Source organism: Alosa sapidissima, chromosome 21 (assembly GCF_018492685.1).
Source record: "Alosa sapidissima isolate fAloSap1 chromosome 21, fAloSap1.pri, whole genome shotgun sequence".
Classification (NCBI taxonomy): Eukaryota; Metazoa; Chordata; class Actinopteri; order Clupeiformes; family Clupeidae; genus Alosa; species Alosa sapidissima.
The window spans coordinates 30,618,145-30,637,561 of record NC_055977.1 but is presented as its reverse complement, the minus strand read 5'-3'; the positions used below and the strand labels follow the sequence as shown (position 1 = coordinate 30,637,561).

The 19,417-nt window shown below is 44.8% G+C and overlaps 1 protein-coding gene across 5 annotated transcripts; it reads left to right on the top strand.

Moving 5' to 3' along the window:
- Positions 1 to 405: 405 nt before the first annotated feature.
- wdyhv1 (WDYHV motif containing 1) lies at positions 406 to 18,228 on the top strand. Of its 5 annotated transcripts, none has more exons than XM_042077381.1 (6): positions 408 to 788; positions 16,277 to 16,376; positions 16,460 to 16,506; positions 17,471 to 17,619; positions 17,698 to 17,822; positions 17,916 to 18,228. In XM_042077381.1, the coding sequence occupies exons 3-6, from the start codon at positions 16,468 to 16,470 to the stop codon at positions 18,050 to 18,052; spliced, it is 450 nt and encodes a 149-aa protein (XP_041933315.1). In that variant the 5' UTR covers positions 408 to 788; positions 16,277 to 16,376; positions 16,460 to 16,467; the 3' UTR covers positions 18,053 to 18,228. The 5 variants fall into 5 exon arrangements, with proteins under 5 accessions (XP_041933313.1, XP_041933315.1, XP_041933314.1 ...); XM_042077380.1 differs by having other exon boundaries at positions 409 to 788; positions 16,460 to 16,510; XM_042077378.1 differs by having other exon boundaries at positions 410 to 898; positions 16,460 to 16,510.
- The last annotated feature ends 1,189 nt before the right edge of the window (positions 18,229 to 19,417 follow it).

Genomic DNA, 19,417 nt, shown 5'->3' with positions numbered 1-19,417 from the left:
GACAGTAGAAATTTATGTTTTTAATTTAATTAAGTCTTTAAACATAATTTTCTACTGTCTTAGATTTTAGACAAACAGACAAAATGCACCAAAAACAAAACCTCCGGAGAGGTAGCTACACATTTGTTGTTGCATGATAAGCAATGAACGTGCTGGTAGGCGTTTGACATGACGTTTGATGGATCCACCGGATGGTAGGAAGGGAGGGTTTTGGCATCATTCCCGCGCTATATATATTGAGTACGTAGCCTAGACCAATTGTAATCTGGGTTGTGTTCTAACTGTGCGATTCAGTCCTGCACACGCCTGGACTCGAACCCGCGAAACAGACGCATCTTAGAACGGGAGTCGAGCGTGCTGATAGAGCTAAAAGCCCAGGCTATAAGCTTTCGTGTCAGCAGCGCTATTGAGTCTGTTGGCTCTCCTTCTTCAACAACCCACAACGGCGCCCCCCGTGTCGCGCAACTTTAATGCTTTGAATTAAATTTCGAAGCAGTCACGTGGGTGTGTGTGAAACGAAGCTTCGGACGTCACTGATCATGTGATTATCACAAAACGAATCAAGCTCCGATACAAAGCTTTACTCCAAATTGGTTCATGTCTTCGATACACGCTTCGAAGCAGGGGGTTCACGGGTAACATCACTACTGATCAGAACCTTCTGCATGTTGCCAACAAAGTCTTGTTTCCAGCACGGACTCAAATTTCGGTTACACTTGAAACATAAGGAGGATTTTGGCCTGAACCGGTCTGAAGAGGACAGTTAAATGATTGTAACTTTACATAAGGTAACGTTATTCTTAACACAATTTTAAAGCATGAATAAACTGGACCTTTCACTGGAGTATGTCATCATCACTCCACCAAGAGAGGAGTGTGTCTACACGAGCTGTTACTGGTGAGTTTGTGTCTAACAACGCTGTTTTACTTCGCGGGTGGGTGGCGATGGCACTCTGTTGTCACTCTCAGAATTGATTTCAGGAAAACAGCTTGTGTTAGTGGTTGTATTTCTATTTCAAAGTACTAAATTATTGGAAGATTTTTTTTTTTTTTACTTTTTTGTGACTTTTTTTTTTTGGTGAAGCACTGCTTCTGTAGTCTTAAGCCCCCCTCGTTCCATTTCTGTTATTTCTAGGACACTACAGTAACTTACATTTAAATTGAGTAATTAGAATAGAAACATGTCACTGCCATTATGAGCTGGGTTTCCGCGGGGTCATAAAATGTCTTAAATTTGATAATAAGAATTTTAAGCCCTAAAAAGTTCATCCATCGGTTGTACCATCGCCTTTTCCCCACATAAAATGCGCTGGCGGCAGCATTCATTCATTTTGCTTGTTGTAGCTGTCTGAGGAATCTGCGTGTTATCACAGCGTTCCACAACAAGGTCCATACGGCAGTGCAGCAAACAGACTTGTCAGAAGGATTTTCACAGAAACCCACGCAAACTCTGAACTCCCAGGCTTTACTGCCAATGTTTTCTTTTACAGTCTATGGTCAAGTGTTGCACCAGAGAGGGTTGAAGGGGGTTTCTGTGAAATTACGGCGATTATATCCATTAAGAATGACGTTGTTTTGCAATAAGATACGTATTTCATGTCAGTGTGCGCAAAGCATGCTTAGTGCTTACTGTAGCCTAGGCCCTATGTGTCTTTTCTCCTCACACACACACACACACAGCTTTCAACCTGCAGCTGTCATGTGTGTGATGCTGTGACCACAAAGCAACAAATAGTAATGTTTGTAATGTTAAGTTGATTAGCTGAAATGCACCTCTCAAGATGCATTGATGCATCCCCTGCTATTTTCTCTATATATGCTTCCATTGGGAAACGTCATAAGTCAACATAATGTAAACTTCCACAGCTACGCAGATGATACCCAATTGTATCTTTCTGTGGAGCCAACTAACCCAGATGGCCTTTGCTCCCTCACTGCATGCCTAACCTCCATTAATCAGTGGATGAGCAAAAACTTTTTGAAACTAAATGATGACAAAACAGAGGTACTTCTGGTTGGACCAAAACTAAAGCGAGATATTATTCTTAGTAATCTGGGGAACTTGGCACACCAGGTCAAACCAAAAGTAACAAGCCTCGGTGTCATCTTAGATGCAGAGTTAAGTTTTAAGCCCCATATCAGTAAAGTTACTCAGACAGCCTATTTCCACTTGAGAAACATTGCCAAAGTGCGGCCCTTTTTAACTCAACAAGATGCAGAAAAACTAATTCACGCCTTTATCACTAGCAGGTTAGACTACTGCAATGCACTTTTCACTGGTCTTCCCAAAAAACATCTAAAGAAATTGGCACTCATACAGAACTCTGCGGCTAGACTTTTAACTAAGACTAAGAAGAGAGAACACATCACCCCTGTGTTGGCTGATCTGCACTGGCTCCCTATTTCCTATAGAATTGATTTTAAGGTTATGTTAATTACTTACAAAGCTCTGAATGGCATAGCACCTTCATATATCTCTGAGCTTTTAATATCTTATCAACCACAAAGGAAACTTAGATCATCCAATTCTAATCTTTTAATCGTACCCAAAGTGCTCCACAAACAAAGTGGAGAAGCTGCGTTTATCCATTATGCCCCCAAACTATGGAACACCCTGCCTCTGTACATCAAGCAGGCGAGTTCAGTAAATATTTTTTAAAAAGATCTGAAAACATACCTGTACAGGAAAGCTTTTAGTTAACTCATCTTATCCTGTAGACTACATTTTCAGATTATTCTACATCTGCTACTATTGGAGGGCGCAGCCAGCCAGAAGCAGATGGGCTCCCCCTATTAAGTCAGGTTCTGCTCAAGGTTTCTTCCTGGAATATGGGAGTTTTTCCTTGCCACAGTTGCCATATGGCGTGCTTGTGGGGGGTGAGAGGGTTAAGGCTGCCAGTCTTATGACGTCATTTTCTATATTTTTGATATGTTGCTGAGTATATCATAAACAGCAAAGAAAAGTGATTGATAATGACTGACTATTATTGTGTTACATGCTTCAAATGTAAAGCACTTTGAGCTGCATTCTGTGTATGAAAGGTGCTATACAAATAAAGCTTTATTATTATTATTATTATTAAGATGGCGGCGCGTGCAGACGCAGCGACCTCTCTCTGTCCCAACCGAACGGTGTTTTGTTCGTTTACTCATATGTGAGATTGCTGTTTATAGACTTCAGTTCTGCATTCAACATCATAATACCACAACAACTCATCTGCAAACTTGACAAACTGGGACTCAGTACCTACCTCTGCAACTGGCTACTGGACTTCCTCTGTCAGAGGCCTCAAGTAGTACGTGTTGGCAACAATATCATCACACTGAGCATGGGGCCCCCCAAGGCTGCGTGCTCAGTCCGCTGCTCTTCACCCTGCTGACGCATGACTGCACTGCAACCTACAGCAACAACCACATAGTGAAATTTGCTGCCGTAGAGGTCACCTGCCACTGACCATCGACGGTGCTGTGGTGGAGAGAGTGAGCAGGACCAAATTCCTGGGGGTGCACATCAGTGAAGACCTCTCCTGGACCACCAACACTGCATCACTGGCGAAGAAAGCTCAGCGCCGCCTGTACTTCCTGCGGAAACTCAGGCGAGCAAGTGCTCCACCAGCCATCATGACCACATTCTACCGAGGCACCATTGAGAGCATCCTCTCCAGCTGTATCGCTGTGTGGGGCGGAAGCTGCACTGAATACAACAGGAAAGCCCTGCAGCGCATAGTGAACACAGCTGGAAGGATTATTGGTGCTTCACTCCCCTCCCTGAGGGACATTTACACCTCCCACCTCACCCGCAAGGCGACCACAATTGTGAGTGATGCAAGTCACCCCGCTCACAATTTGTTTGATCTACTGCCCTCTGGGAAGAGGTACAGAAGCCTGCACTCCCGCACCACCAGACTCACCAACAGCTTCATACACCAGGCTGTTAGGATCCTGAACTCTCTCCCCCCTCTCCCCCCTCCACCCTCAGCTACATAACATCCTGGACTTTTAGACCCACGATGGCTGCCTTGCACTACTCCACTTGCACTACTCCACTTGTACACTTGCACACTTGCAACTTGTTGTTGTCCTGAACACTTCTGAACACACTTCTGCTGCTCTTACATAACTTGCACCACTATGCCACTTGCATACTTAGGTCAAACAAAACTACCTCAGCCATTTATTGGCCTGACTTTTGCACTATGATATTGACTGTCTACTGTATGCACAATTGCACAATTTCTACCAAATTGTGCTGCTCTTATTTCTTCATTGTATGTGCCTTCTTATTTTTACTTTTTATATTGTTTACTTGAATATTATGTTTGTCTGTGGACCTAATTGGTAAAATATGTCTTGTCTCCACCGTGGGATAGTAGGAAACGCAATTTCGATCTCTTTGTATGTCTTGACGTGAAGAAATTGACAATAAAGCAGACTTTTAACTTTTACATCTGGAGAGATCTCCTTCTAGGTAACTATCCCGTTAGTTCACGTATCACGTCATTAGTGTAGGCCTAGTGCTCACCAAAATCATAGAAATTAACATTGCAAGACACTGATCTCTTCTATGATCCCAGAAAGATTTTCTTTGGCTTGTTAGTTTTTTGAACATTTAAGCTTATTTTATCTAATGACAGAAAACACAATGATTGATTTGCATTCACATATCCTACTATGCACAACTATTTTCCACCAGCCTAAAGATTGATACTGCGCGGGATTCCGTTTGTCTCCAGTTCCACACACATATCGGATCATCCTCCACCTTGAAAGCGGAGGTCCTGTGGGTGTTGAATACCGTGACCAAACACCACTCGTACAACGGGAACGAAGATATAGACAAACTTGTCCAAACAATGTTCCCAGACTCTAACACCGCCCAAAATAATTATTTTGAAGGGAATTTTAATGACTGAAGGTTTTTTTTGTAATTCATGTAGGTCAGGCATGTCCAAAGTCCGGCCCGGGGGCCAATCACGGCCCGCGGTCAGATTTCATACGGCCCGCAGCTTCGGTCTTATAATGTATTATTTATGGCCCGCCTGCACTGTCAAACAGAATAAATAAATCATAAAACTTGACACCTTTCACCAAATGGTGGCAGCACCACTTTAATACTATCAGTCTCTGCATCGGTGCTGCGAACCCCTCTCCGCTCATTTCTGCCATGGCCACTGCAAAGAAAACGAGGGAAGTTGACAGTGAGGGCCACCGCTTTCAAGAGAAATGGGAATTACAATACTTCTTAACTGAAAATCAAGGCAATTGTGTTTGTCTAATTTGTAAAGAGACGGTTGCCTTGTTTAAGGATTTCAACTTAAAGAGACACTACCAGACTAAACATGCTAACACATACGACAAGCTAACAGAGGGTGAGCGTGCTGAAAAAGTGAAGCAGCTCCAAGCTGCACTGGCATCACAACAGCGATTCTTCACGCGGGCCTATGAGTCAAAAGAAAATATCACCAAAGCAAGCTACGAAGTGGCCATGTTAATAGCTAAACATGGCAAACCTTTTACTGAAGGTACAGTACATTTATCAAAGACTGTGTTATGAAAATGGTGGAGAACATTTGCCCTGAGAAGAAGCAAGAATTTGCAAATGTTTGCCTGGCACGTAACACTGTGGCACGGAGAGTTGAGGACATATCGGTGGATATTCAGAGCCAACTGGGGGACAGGGGAGAGGCTTTTGATTATTTCTCATTAGCGATGAAAGCACAGATGCATCTGACACTGCACAGCTACTGTTAGCTATTTACAGCTATTTTTTTAAGAGGAGTTGACAATAACACGAACATAACAGAGGAGCTGCTGGACCTCCAAAGCATGAAAGGCCAAACCAGAGGATCGGATTTATTCGTTTCTGTTTGTAAAGCTGTTGATATGAAACTACTATGGAGTAAAGTTTCTGGGATCATTACCGATGGTGCGCCTGCCATGGCTGGTGAGCGAAGTGGATTGTCCACACTGATCTGCAATAAAGTCAGCGAAGAAGGAGGTAACGCCATTAAACTTCACTGTATAATTCACCAGCAGGCTCTCTGCGCCAAACATCTCAAATTTGATCATGTTATGAAACCGATCCTGTATGGCTGGCAGATTTGGCTTTTTTGGTTGACATAACGAAGCATCTGAATGCGCTGAATGTTAATCTTCAAGGACGAGATGCAGTGGTGAGCCAGCTATACGCTCACATCAAAGCCTTTGGAACCAAGCTGCAACTTTTCCAAAGACACTTGTCCCAAACAGAGCCCTGCACCGCGCACTTCCCGGCTTTGAAAGAGGTCATTGACAGTTTCCCACAGGACAACATCGGTGCGCAAATGAAGAGTTATGCAACAGCTATCGCATCTCTTTCTGTGGAATTTAACAAACGCTTTCGGGATTTTGCAGTTATTGAAAAGGACATGCTGCTTTTCTCTTCTCCCTTCTCCGTGGACCCTGATGATGCTCCTCCACAGCTGCAGCTGGAGCTCATTGAGCTGCAGTGTGATGATGAATGGCGCGGCAAACACCAGCAGCTTTCTCTTGTTGACTTTTACTGCAAGCTGGATAAAGACAGGTTTCCAGAAATGCGAACATTTGCTAAGAAAATACTGAGCTTATTCGGCTCCACATATTTGTATGAGAAGACATTCTCTGTCATGAACTTATGAACAAGAACCGATTGAGGTCAAGACTAAAGGCCCATTCACACCAAGAACGATAACGATAATATTAATGACGACGTTCACACATAAACTATAACGATAACGACATGAAGAACGATATCGTTGGGGATCACTTTCAGAGCGATTTTCACAACGATAAAATGCTTATAGCCAATCAGAACCCATCGAATTTTAGCCGTTACATTCATTAACACAAGGAGAGACTTTGTTTATCGTTGTTCAGTGTGAACACTTTTATCGTTATGGTTATAGTTATCATTATCGTTATCGTTCTTGGTGTGAATGGGCCTTAACCCTTTAGGCGCCAGAGGTTTTTTTCCGAAACGATCAATTTTGACATCTTCATTTCAAAAGGCTATATCTTAAAAGTGATAAGAGATAGAGACTTTCTGTAAATTAGAGAAATATTAAGGATGACCCAAAGTTTATGTAGAGATTAAATGTTTATATCTAATTTGCATATTATGACGTCATATGGTGGCGGCCATCTTGGATTATAGAATTTTCATGAAAAGTCGCATGTTTGAATGTTAAAATGCACCACTTCTTTCCCCCCAAAATGTCCCTCACCTTCTGTATGCTATATTGCACAATACTGAATGCTCAGGTAAATAGTAAGTAGTGAACAAACTGTGTAAATCATTACTAATAAATGGCAGAAGCAAACCAAATGCATGTAGCGGTAGACTGGCCTTTTGCTGTAGAGATTTTCCATTTACTATATACAGTAGGCACTCTGATTCCATGTATGGGGCACATATATATTATTCAGATGACACACAAACACAAGTAGACAAGACCTGTTTAGTTCAAAAGCTCATTTGCCACGGCAAGGCACAGATCAGGAGTGAGATGACGAGACAAGACGAGACAATGTTAGTATTTGTTTTCTTTTTGTTGTTTTTGTTGATGGTTTTTTTCTTAGCTGACAAAGACACACACATCACAAGGACATGAACACGCAAAAAGGAACACATAGTGTATGTCCTAAATGATCAGGGAAATAGATAGCAAATCAACAGTGTAAATCATTACTAATAAATGGCTGACTTTTTTTTTTTTTTTTTTATGTAGCAGGCCTTTTGCTGTAGAGATAATGACTCCCTATCCCTATCCATACAGGGCCGGCATTCCCATCATCTTGTGATAGACTATGCATGACCTAATGTGTGTGTGTGTGTGTGTGTGTGTGTGTGTGTGTGTGTGTGTGTGTGTGTGTGTGGGGGGGAGAGGGAGAGGATGAGAGCGTGTCACCACCTCCACCATGCGAGCAGCATGGCCAGATCTGCCTCGCGCGCGCCAAGTGGAGAGAATTTGCGCAGCTCGGACTAGGCCTACTGTCATTCTCATTGCGACTCCCCACACTGCCACTACGTTCCCCCCGAACTGTCCTATGAGCACTTCGACCTCGTCTAACATACCCAGTGGCATTAGACAAAGGCTCCACCACGTTACCGTCGCCGCGATTGTGGAGAGGCACAAGACAGAAGCTAGCGCTATGGACATTAGGCTACCTCCAGCCTCGTTCGCCACACCCTGCTAACTTCCCGATGAACACTCCGAACCCGTGAAACATTATTCCCACCAGTGACATTGGGCAAACATTTCAACGTTTGTGCTTGGTGTAAGCTAAACTATGGAGTAAACTCTCACTTTGTCCAGCTGCATCATTGCAAGGCAGGGACGCATCTGAAGCCTCACTAAACGAATCACCGTCATTTCCTGAAGGCAGATATTCCCCTTCAGAATCAGGGTCCGCGGATAGAAGACCCAACACTTCATTTCAGGTAAACTTTTTTGATGCCATTAGACGATAATCTAATGCAAATACTCGCTGACGTTGACAATATCGCTCTGACAAAGTGGCTCACACCCACACTAGCTCCGGTATTGCACGCACTGATTCAATGCGCTGTAGCTCAAAAGTTTTGTTTAAACCATGACCTTTTTCGGACTCGGGGATGACGTATGACATGTCTGCCATCTAGTGGAGTGGATGTCGAACGAAATATGACACCCTATTTGACTAAATCGGCCGTTTTATTCAGTACCGCATCTTGTCGAGTAAACTCGACAGTGGTGCCTAGAGGGTTAAGTGACTCCCACTTGCGTGACATTTTACGCATTTCAACCACTGCCCTCAAACCAGACCTGGCCTCTTTACTGAAATCCAGATCTCAGTATCACCCTTCTCATTAGTGTCAGCAAGTTATCTGTTTCTTGATCAATCTGAAATTGAGTATTTTGAACGGTAACATCTGTCACTATCAACAGTGAAAAGCCAAAAAAAAACATTTATGCACTTGGATTTACGGCACTTATTTTTATTAAACTCTTGAGTAAGATTTGGTTATTACTGTTGATGTTATGAACCTGTAGATGTGACACAAACTATTATTTTCTGAAAGATATTGTAAATGACGAGCAAAATTCACTTGTTTTAAGATTTAATAATAACAGACAACTTTGCATTACTCATAACTCCTGTTTTAAATGTTCATGAGGCAAAGATATTTTTAAACTCATGTAAATTTAAGGTATTTCATACAGTTTGTTCAATGTTATCTGACTCCAGATATGAATGAAAGGCATAATTTGTGTTTTTAGAGTTGTTCACATCTGCCTGATTGGCTTATATTTGGTTATTTTGTCATTTGAAAAATAAAGATAATTGTGACAATGAAAATTGTTTTATAACAGTGTGTATTTGCATGAAACTTTTGTAGTTAAAAAATGTCCGAACAAACTATTGGCCCCCGGGCATCTTCACTTCAAGTATCAAATCTGGCCCTCTTTGCAAAAAGTTTGGACACCCCTGATGTAGGTCATAAATTTAAATCATAATGGTCATAAAAAGTGTTAAATTTGACTGACTAAGGGCCTGTCCACACGGAGACGCTTTTTAGGTTAAACGCAGAGGTTTTGCTTCGTCTTGGCCGAGCGTCCAAACGAATCCTGTAAACGCACTGCCCGAAACCGCACTTTTCTGAAACCTGGTCCCAGAGTGGAGAAATCTGAAACCGTAGCCCGTTTGAGTTCGTTTAGACAGCGAAACCGCACATCCTGCTTGCGTATCGATGATGTCATCGCCACACCTCAGCTGCCCTGGACTTGCACTTATAGTATTGCCTAACAATACTAGTTTTCATACATGATATTACCTACGATTACACTCCGTTAAGATAAATATCACAACTGATGCTGCGCAGCGCCGATAGCTTATGACTTGGTGGACTGAACACTGTTTTTCCCGGTGTTTTTTTTATACATTCTAGCTACTGTCAGTGACGCGAGAGAACTTAAGTTATTAGGAAAGTGCGATGTAAGTTTAGGCTACATTAATTTGTGCGTAGTGCCAGTGTCATTCATTTATTTTACATGTCTTACAACATATATACATGCATTCACAGTCGAGTGAAATCAGATATAAGCATACAAAGACGCTTAGAACTCACGTTAAGCCGATGGTAGCACACTGAATGCGAATGCACAATTTGATGCAGGCAAAAGTATTGACTGTTTCTAACAAAGGTTTTATAGCAATATTATAAATGTGGCGACAGAATAGCCTAGAACTTGGCTAAGCCTTGCGTTTAGTAGCCTAATTGCGGTGATAGCCAAAACTAATGTGAATCACGGACTATCCTACAACCAAAGAAAGTAAAGGTGATTAGTAGGCCTACCTGTGTTAACCAAATAAAGGACGGGACTGCACCCTTCACAAACCGTAAAATAAAGTTTATTAGTTTTACAGTTGACAGTTCACCATCAGTCCACACAAACAATTCTGGTTTCCTTGCACTAGCCATTTCGCCGTAGCCTATTCTGTCTGTTTTTAAAGTGCAAGTTTTGGTGAATTTCTGTAAAGACACAGTGCCACCTATAGGCCTGGGGTATGAAGTAACGTGTTGAGTCGTGTTGAGATGGATCCGTTTGGACGCAAATATTCTTGATAGGGTTCCAGGGAAGACGGAGGAAAAAAAGATCGGTTCTCTTTCAAGCATTCATTCGGTATCTCACTATGGGACACGCCCCCTCGCGAGTTCCCCAGAAGCCATTATTTCATTACGCCAACCACCATTGGCTGGACGACTGACGTATGCGACGTGGAGGAGGTACTTCCTCCTCCCTTATATTCTACGGCGCAACGTCATTGCTTCAGTCTAAAACCTCTTCTCGCCCCCAGAGGCTTGCTCTCTCGTATACAGGTGCTGTGGCTTGGTGGCTTAACTGTTCATTGAGCGAGGTAACGACTCGGTCCCCGAACGCTACCTTAACGCCGCTTCATCTTTGAAGAGCACTGGTTTGGACTTGGCTAGCCTGTCGCCAAACAGTAGCCTCTCCCTTGCTAGCCTGTCTCCAAACAGTAGCACGCTAGCCTGTCTCCAAACAGTAGCCTCCAAACCCCAAAGCTAGTCTGTCTCCATACAGTAGCTCCAAAGCTAGTCTGTCACCAAACAGTAGCAACCGCTAGCCTGTCCTCAAACAGTAGCGAAACAACATGTCGACGCCAGTGCCCCCCCTCCCCGCGAGGAAGTACGAAGCCCCGGCTAGGATGTGTTTCTGTGGGAACAAGATTTCGGCCGCTGACACCCACCAGGTGTGTGCCGCGTGTCTGGGGCTGCAACAGGCCCAGACCGCGTTAACATCCCCGGAAGTGTGTGAACACTGCGCCTGACTTTCCCTCCGGTCTCGCCGACGTAGGCTAGCACGCCTAGCTAGTCTCACCGACGACGACCCCATGCTAGGAGCGGATGACCTCCCCTCCCCTTGAGTCAGCAACCCTTTCCCAGGAGCCGGCCAGCGCTGGAGAACTGGGTGCTAGCTGGGGCGACCAGCTCAACGCTCTATCGCCTATATCCGACACCGAAGACAGCCCAATGGGGATGCTAGGTGCGACTGGCGAAGCTGAACTCATCTCAGAGGATGACTCCGTCGACCTACTATCCCTGGGGGATGAGGATGGCGACGACTTATTCCTCCCAGCCACTCAGGCCCGAGCGGCGTGAGAAGTGATCGCACCGCCACTGAGGCTGATGAAGCCGCTGCCTGTCTTCCCCGAGTGCCTCGAGGAAGCCACACGCTCATGGAGCAGCCCATTCTCAGCGAAAAACCCGGCTCAAGGGCTCGCGGCGCTGGAATGGCCAGACATGGAAAGCAGTGGATTCTCCCATCTGCCCCCTGTCGAACCGCTCCTGGCCTCCCATCTCCACCCCACCCAGAAGTCTGCGATGACCCCCTCGGGACCTGCATTCCCCTCCAAAGCAGACAATTTCCAGTCCGCTGTGACTGAAAAAAGCTACAAAGCAGTGGCGTCGGCGGTGAGAGCTCTCAACGCCTCATCTCTCCTCATGGCCTACCAAGCCGAGCTGGAGGAAGACCTCTCGTCCGCTCCCAACCAGCCAGCTGTTTGGGCGATATGTGTGTGGTCACAGACCTCTGCCTACGGCTACACAGGTGTGCGGTGCAAACGGCGGGATGGGCTATGGCCCTCATGGTCTCTTAAGAGAGAACTCGCTGGCTCAACCTCTCCAGCCTCTCCCACAAGGAGAAGACCCAGCTGCTAGATGTGCCCGTGGACCCCAAAGGCCTCTTTGGACCAGCCGTGGCCACTATGCAAAAGCGGTGTGAGGAAAAGAAACGGGACGGTGAAGCGCTGCAGCTGTGCCTCCCCAGAAAGGTCCCAAAGCACCCAGACAGACGTTCTCCGAGGCAGCGGCACGCCCGCCGCAGTACCGGATACCGAGACGTCAGCTCCCGACCCAGACTGCCACTCAGAGCCTTGGTAAGACCCCCGAGCTCAAAGGTGCCTGGGTTAAAAAGCCCTTTAACCCTAACGCGACACAGGGAGGTCAGCAAAACCCCCTCCGCTCCCCCCTCCTCGCCTCACACCGGCCCCGTTCCTGGGCCTGTTCAAAGAGGCATGTTCACTGCCCCCCAAGAGGCGTGCAGAGGCCACAGAGGCGCTCGCAGTTCACAGCCCACTGAAGCGGAGAAGAGACCTGGAGTGCCAGTTCGAGCCCCAACAGAGTCTCACAAGCACACACCAGTGCCCCCCTTCAAAAATAAATGTTTCGGTGCGCAGCCAGGCCGAGGGCCGAGGGCGTATCCGTCAAAAGAATACAAAAAATTGTCAAATGAACAAAAAAGCTCTCACAAAAAGTCACGAGCCATGTTCAGTGGCAATGGCGTGCAATCACTCCCTAATAACGCAACCAGGCGGAACGAAAGCTCCACCGGGGGCGATGGGCAACATAAGCACGCTAGCGTTGCAGCCCACGCCAGCTCGGTCGCGCCAGTTAGCGCCACTAGATGGCGTCATTTCGCCACTGACCGAGCGCATCCAGTACTGGCGGATGCACGTGAAGTCAGACTGGATAATAAAGATTATAGCGAAAGGCTACCGCCTACAGTTCGCTACACCCCCATCCCCGTTCAATCCCACGCTACAGGGGAATCTGCCCGTGTTCTACAGGGGGAAATAATTTCCCTGTTAAACAAACAAGCGATCAGGGTAGTCCCCATCGAGCAAAGCCGTCACGGTTTTTACTCGAGGTATTTTCTGGTCCCAAAGAAAGGGGGGGGCTTGCGCCCGATATTGGATCTGCGTGCACTGAACAGATACCTAAGAAAGTACAGGTTCAGGATGCTAACCAACGACGCATTAATGCGCTTCGTGCGCCCGGGCGATTGGTTCACCTCAGTGGATCTGACCGATGCGTTCCTACACGTCCCGATCTATCCGCCCCACAGAAAGTTCCTAAGGTTTGCCTTTTGAGGTGTGGCCTACGAGTGGCTTGCCCTCCAATTTGGCCTTGCGCTCAGCCCCAGAGTCTTCGTCAAGGTCACCGAACCGGCTATCGCGCCGCTCCGGGAAAAAGGTTTACGTCTGGCTACTTTTATCGACGACTGGCTGGTGGCCGCGCACTCATACCAGGAAGCGCAGCAGCACACGGCTCTGGCACACCAGTGGCCACACGTCCTGCTCTATGCCTTCCTTCCGTTGGAACTGATCACTCCAACGCTCGCCAGGGTGCGGGAATAGAGCCTCTCACTCATTCTCGTAGCCCCGCGCTGGCCAGGGAAACCCTGGCTAGCAGAAATAATCCTGTTACTCCACTCCCCACCGTGGCCGCTGCCCCCCCGCAGGGACCTGCTGTCCCAAGCGAACGGGGAAATATTTCACCCTCATCCAGAGCGCCTGGTCCTCTGGGTCTGGCCCGTGAAAGGCTGAATCTGACAGCTGCAGGACTGCCCTGCAATGTCATAGCGACCATTCAGAGCGCTAGGGCGTCATCAACTAGGACGTTGTATGATAGCAAATGGCGGGTGTATTAAAACAGGGACAGCCTTCCAGTGCTCTGTGGACGTTATCCTTACGTTTCTGCAAGACTTACTGGATAAAAACAAGTCCTTCTCCACTGTCAAAGTTTACCTGGCTGCCATCTCTGCCTGCCATGTAGGCTTTGGGGACAAAACAGCGGGCCAGCACCCTCTCATACGTCAATTTATGAAAGGGGCTCGACGCCTCCGCCCGGTTTCTAAACCACTGGCCCCTTCATGGGATCTGCCGATGGTTTTGGATGCTCTGTCTCGCCCTCCCTTCGAGCCATTACAACAGTTGGATCTTAAAGTGCTCTCACTCAAGACGGCTTTGTTGGTGACTTTGGCTACGGCTAAACGCATAAGCGATATTCATGCCCTATCTGTGAATACAGCCTGTATGCAATTTTTCCCGGGTGACTCGAGGGTTGTATTAAAACCCAACCCAGCGTTCATTCCGAAGGTTTTCAACCCGTCACTGTCGTGTCGGCCGATTGAACTATTTGTGTTTAACCCACCGCCTTTCACCTCCCCGGAGCAGGAGCGGCTGAATGCGCTCTATCCGGTCAGGGCGTTGCGTGCGTACGTGGACAAAACAGCGGAGTTAAGGAAAACGGAACAGCTGTTTGTGTCTTGTGCAAAGTCACATCTGGGTAGACCGCTCACTAAGCAGCGTCTATCACAATGGATTGTGGTGGCTATTGCCCTGGCCTATACGACTAAGGGGTTACAACCCCCAGTCGGTTTACGAGCCCATTCCACTCGAGGAATGTCGACATCATGGGCTTTATTTCAGGGCTTCCCCATAGAGGATGTATGCTTGGCAGCGTGTTGGGCAAACCCGACAACGTACAGACTTGATGTCACTGCCCCGACTTTGGCACATTCAGTGTTAGGCACTGGGACGCCGGGGGCGCACTGATGTTGTTGGGGATCGCAAGCTTGTCTGGCAATCCGGGAGTCACGATATCCCATAGTGAGATACCGAATGAATGCTTGAAAGAGAACTTAAGGTTACTCACGTAACCCCGGTTCTCTGATAGCATGAGTGAGGTATCTCACCAGACCACCCTCCTTGCCGGGGGCGAGAAGAGGTTGGTTAGCTAGACTGAAGCAATGACGTTGCGCCGTAGAATATAAGGGAGGAGGAAGTACCTCCTCCACGTCGCATACGTCAGTCGTCCAGCCAATAGTGGCTGGCGTAATGAAATAATGGCTTCTGGGGAACTCGCGAGGGGGCGTGTCCCATAGTGAGATACCTCACTCATGCTATCAGAGAACCGGGGTTACGTGAGTAACCTTAAGTTTGGTACGTGTGGACTAGGCCTGAATCCTGCAGAAACCCTGCATTTACTTTGTTTGCTGGATTGATCAACAAGCTTCATTGACGACCCCTAATTACCGGCTATTCAAAAAGGTGGTTGTGCTCAAAGGCATCAAGCTATAGAGACCCCTGCAGTGCTGGCCACAAATGCCAAAACACACACACACACAATTATTCATTGCACTCCCTCTCTCATACCCTCATACTCACTCAATTCCAGTTACTTGCTCACCCACAATGCATTGATTTTGGAATTTCTGTGTGGTATTCTCAATGTAGCATTTTTGGAGTTTTGAGATAAAGTAGATACAGTACATAGGAGGTTTGCAAAGAGTATTTTCAAAATGCAGAAATAGAGTAGGCCTATTTAATTTTGATACGTAGTGTGTGTGTGTGTGTGTGTGTGGCTACTGTTGTAGTTTATTTTGATTTGAAATTAAAGTGTTTGATTTTAAATTTGATGTATTTTGCCCAATCCCTGGTAAGTGTAGTGTAGGCCAGAGTTTGAATTTAAGTGTGGCTGCTATAGGAAGCCAATGAAGAGTAACTAATAGAGGAGTGACGTGTTCTTTGGCTGATTAAAGACCAGACAACAACTTTGCATTTTGCATACCGGTAATCTGCAGTGTTCTCACTACACAAGCAGGTAGGCCAGGTAACAATGCAGTGACCTATATAGCTTACGTTAATAAATTAACATGGAATGACTCCTATCAGTAACAATAATAAAACAACATTTTAAGTTAGGGACAACATTTCTTTTAACTGAAAACATGGCAGACCAACCAGCATTTTACTCACCAACATCCATGTTACTAGGCAAGGAAATAAAGGAAAACCCATGAATGAATAATTAGCTATGTCTAAGCGTTTGAATTGCACTGTGTTGTCAAAAACGTTTTTTCATCTGTCTGGAAACATAGGCAATTTTGTAATGGAAGTTTTATGTTCTTTTCAGTGAGGAAAATATTTGGAAACTCTGTGAACATATCAAAGCACAACACCAACATTGCATTCAAGATGTGTATGCAGTTTTCATATCTAATGAAAGGAGAATGGTATGGTTTCATTTTACTAGCTTTAGGTCAACCATTTTCAACTCAACTCATCCTCTAAAGAGCTATTTGTTTTCTCTGTACAGGTTCCTATATGGAAGCAAAAATCCAGTCATGGAGATCAGCCAGTCGTGTGGGTATGATCCATTAAATAGATTTTCTGAATAGAACAAGACACACTAATGCTTTCAACACTTTGGGCCTCATGCAACAACATTTTCTTAAATATGTGCTGAATCTAGTCTCATAAATGGCAGGCGCATAGCAATTGTTTATCATAGTTTCTTGAGATCCTAGTAAAAAGTCTGTATCATACTTTGGTCAACATACCAAAAGAAGCAGCACATCATAATTTTCAACCCTGAATGAAGAACCCTGTTCAGAGCTTGTGTGCCTGTATACAAACATAAGCATATTGCACAATGGCTTTGCTTCAGCATGTTGGTAACAGGTCCCAAGCTTGCAGGATAAAAGCAAACTTTTGTTCGTAGGTGGAGACCTGGTCCAGATAGGTACAGTTGTGTTCAAATAAATAGAAGTTTTTTTTTTTAAAAAGTGCAAAATCAAAATGTCTGCACACGTCCCTGCTGGCAGCTATAAATGACGACGTCCACACATTAACTATATAACGATAAAGACATAAAGAACAATATCGTTTGCGATCACTTTCAGAGTGATTTTGAGAACAGCCAATCAGAACCCATCAAATTTTAACCATCACATTAATCAACACGAGGAGAGACTTTCCTTATCGTTGGTTAGTGTGTACTGTATGCTTTTATCATAGTTATCTTATCTTATAGTTATTGTTCCTGGTGTGAACGGCCCTTTGTGCAGGATGTTAAAAATGCTTTAGAGTGCAGCAGTAAACGTTGGCAAGAAGTGTTTGTGACAGTTGGGCTTTTTTTTCTCTCTATTTTTCTCTCATCTTGGTAAGAGTACTGTCAACCACTTGTAAACATTTCTCTAACCTAAGAGACAGAAGAGATACAAACAGAAAGAAGAGAAAATCTGTTTGTATATAGCTCCTTGCATGAGGCCCATTGTTTGCGCATGGTTAGTGTTCATGATTGCATTTCTGTGCTTTATGTCTTCAGGATTACCATGTCATATTATTGCATAACTGGAACAGTGGAGAAAGCTACATTTATGATCTGGACACAGTACTTCCTTACCCCTGCCCACTGAGTTTGTATGAAAAGGAGGCCTTTCGGTCAGATCATTATCTGAAGGAATCATACAGGAGGTACAGCAAGAAGAAGCATTTCAAGCTAATTTGCACATACCCTTTATTTGTCTCTTATTCTCCTCCATTGTTTCATAGAAAACTGAGAGTTATTCCAGCTGAAACCTTCTTGAGCAGCTTTGCTTCTGATCGCTCACACATGAAAGATGAGGTTGGCCATTGGAAAATGCTTCCACCCTCCTACCCCTGCATAGAGACAGCAGGTATGAAGTTTCAGTATGGTGAACATACATTTTGTTATTTATTTAACATGATGTACAACAAGGTTACAGTTCAGTCTGTTGAATGTTTTGCAGAGTCTAAAATGAACTTGAGTTACTTCATCAGTATGGACGCTCAGGTTGGCTGGGGAAAAGTCTACAGTCTCTCAGAATTTATGGAACACTTTGGTGGTGAAGGATTGCCAACATTAACCAACCAACTCTCAAAATAAATGTTGTCCTGTGTTCCTATTCAGTCTTGGTTGATCAAAGTCTATTTATTCAGAACATAGCTTATGTTTTCTTATCCTATTCTTATTATGTTATGTCTCTTATTCGGTCATACTGTATTGTTTGGTAATGTACCTTTTACAGCAAGTTTCCTTAATAAATCTTGCTATGTTGTAAATGCTCTTGTATCAGACTATTTCTAAAGCTACTCCTTTGAAACTCCATATACAAGAAGTTGAAACTTTCCAAACAACTAAATCTTGATCAAGCTGGAGACAGTTGTGATTTCCATTGATACTCAACAGGCCTTCAATCAGTTAAAAGGGTCTGGTTGTATTTGACTGTGAGGTGCTCATCGTCTGGATATGGATGTATGGTTTTGTGTTATTTGGTACAAAACTGTTTATCTAATAAAATCTTATTAATCTTATATCAAGATCAAAAACATCTTCTTGGTATTGTTTTCAGTGTAAAGAGACTTACCTAGCGTTTTTTCGTAAAATCATTTAACTTAAAAGCAATCACTCTTCTTCAATTAAGACGTCTCATCCTGAAAACAAGCAAATTTGTCAAAAACAATACCAGAGATTTGTTTTTGCAGTGTAGGGGTAATTCTTTATAGCCTGACTCCACTTTAATAATCAAAAAAATTAAACCGCTAATGGATACTTTTAACAATCAATAATCGTTTATCGCCTGTAACTCTGTGATAAAATGACGTAACAGGAAGGCATTTGGCTAAGCAACAGAGGTTGATATGTTCTATGTTTTGTCTAAATGATGCCTATCTATCGTCGTTGCACTCAGAGAAAACTGGAATGTTTCATTCGTCCCGCGTTTCAATCGTCCAGGGGTCCGTTGCACAAAAGCAGAATTAAGACATCCGGGATAAGTTACTGAGCTGCGCTCAATGAATCCAAAACAAGAGCGTACAGGCTTAATTGGTTGCACAACGAGCAAGCCAGGATGAGCAGACACGGATTCACCAAGCCAGGTGAAACCTATCCTGGATAAGTGCGCGCTCACGGCTCCCTCAAATAGACCCCGTCACCGATCACAGCTTCACTGATTCACCATGGCAACTAGAGGGGCTTCATTGCTTCTTCTACGGTGTGAAGTAGGTAGCGATAGCCTTTTCACCACAGCAACAAACAGCAACACCTCTGTTTAGGAGAATATTGCAACTAGTGCCGCGACCACCACGCGCAAAATGGTTAGGCACTCCCGTGACGTCACATTGTCGCATGACAGGTCGGGAATGGCGAGTATGTAAAAGTTATTTAATGATCACAAACGTTTAAATAATGACAGTGGGTCTAGGTATATGTGATAACAATGTGTAGTGGGCAGTGGAATAACTATTGGTT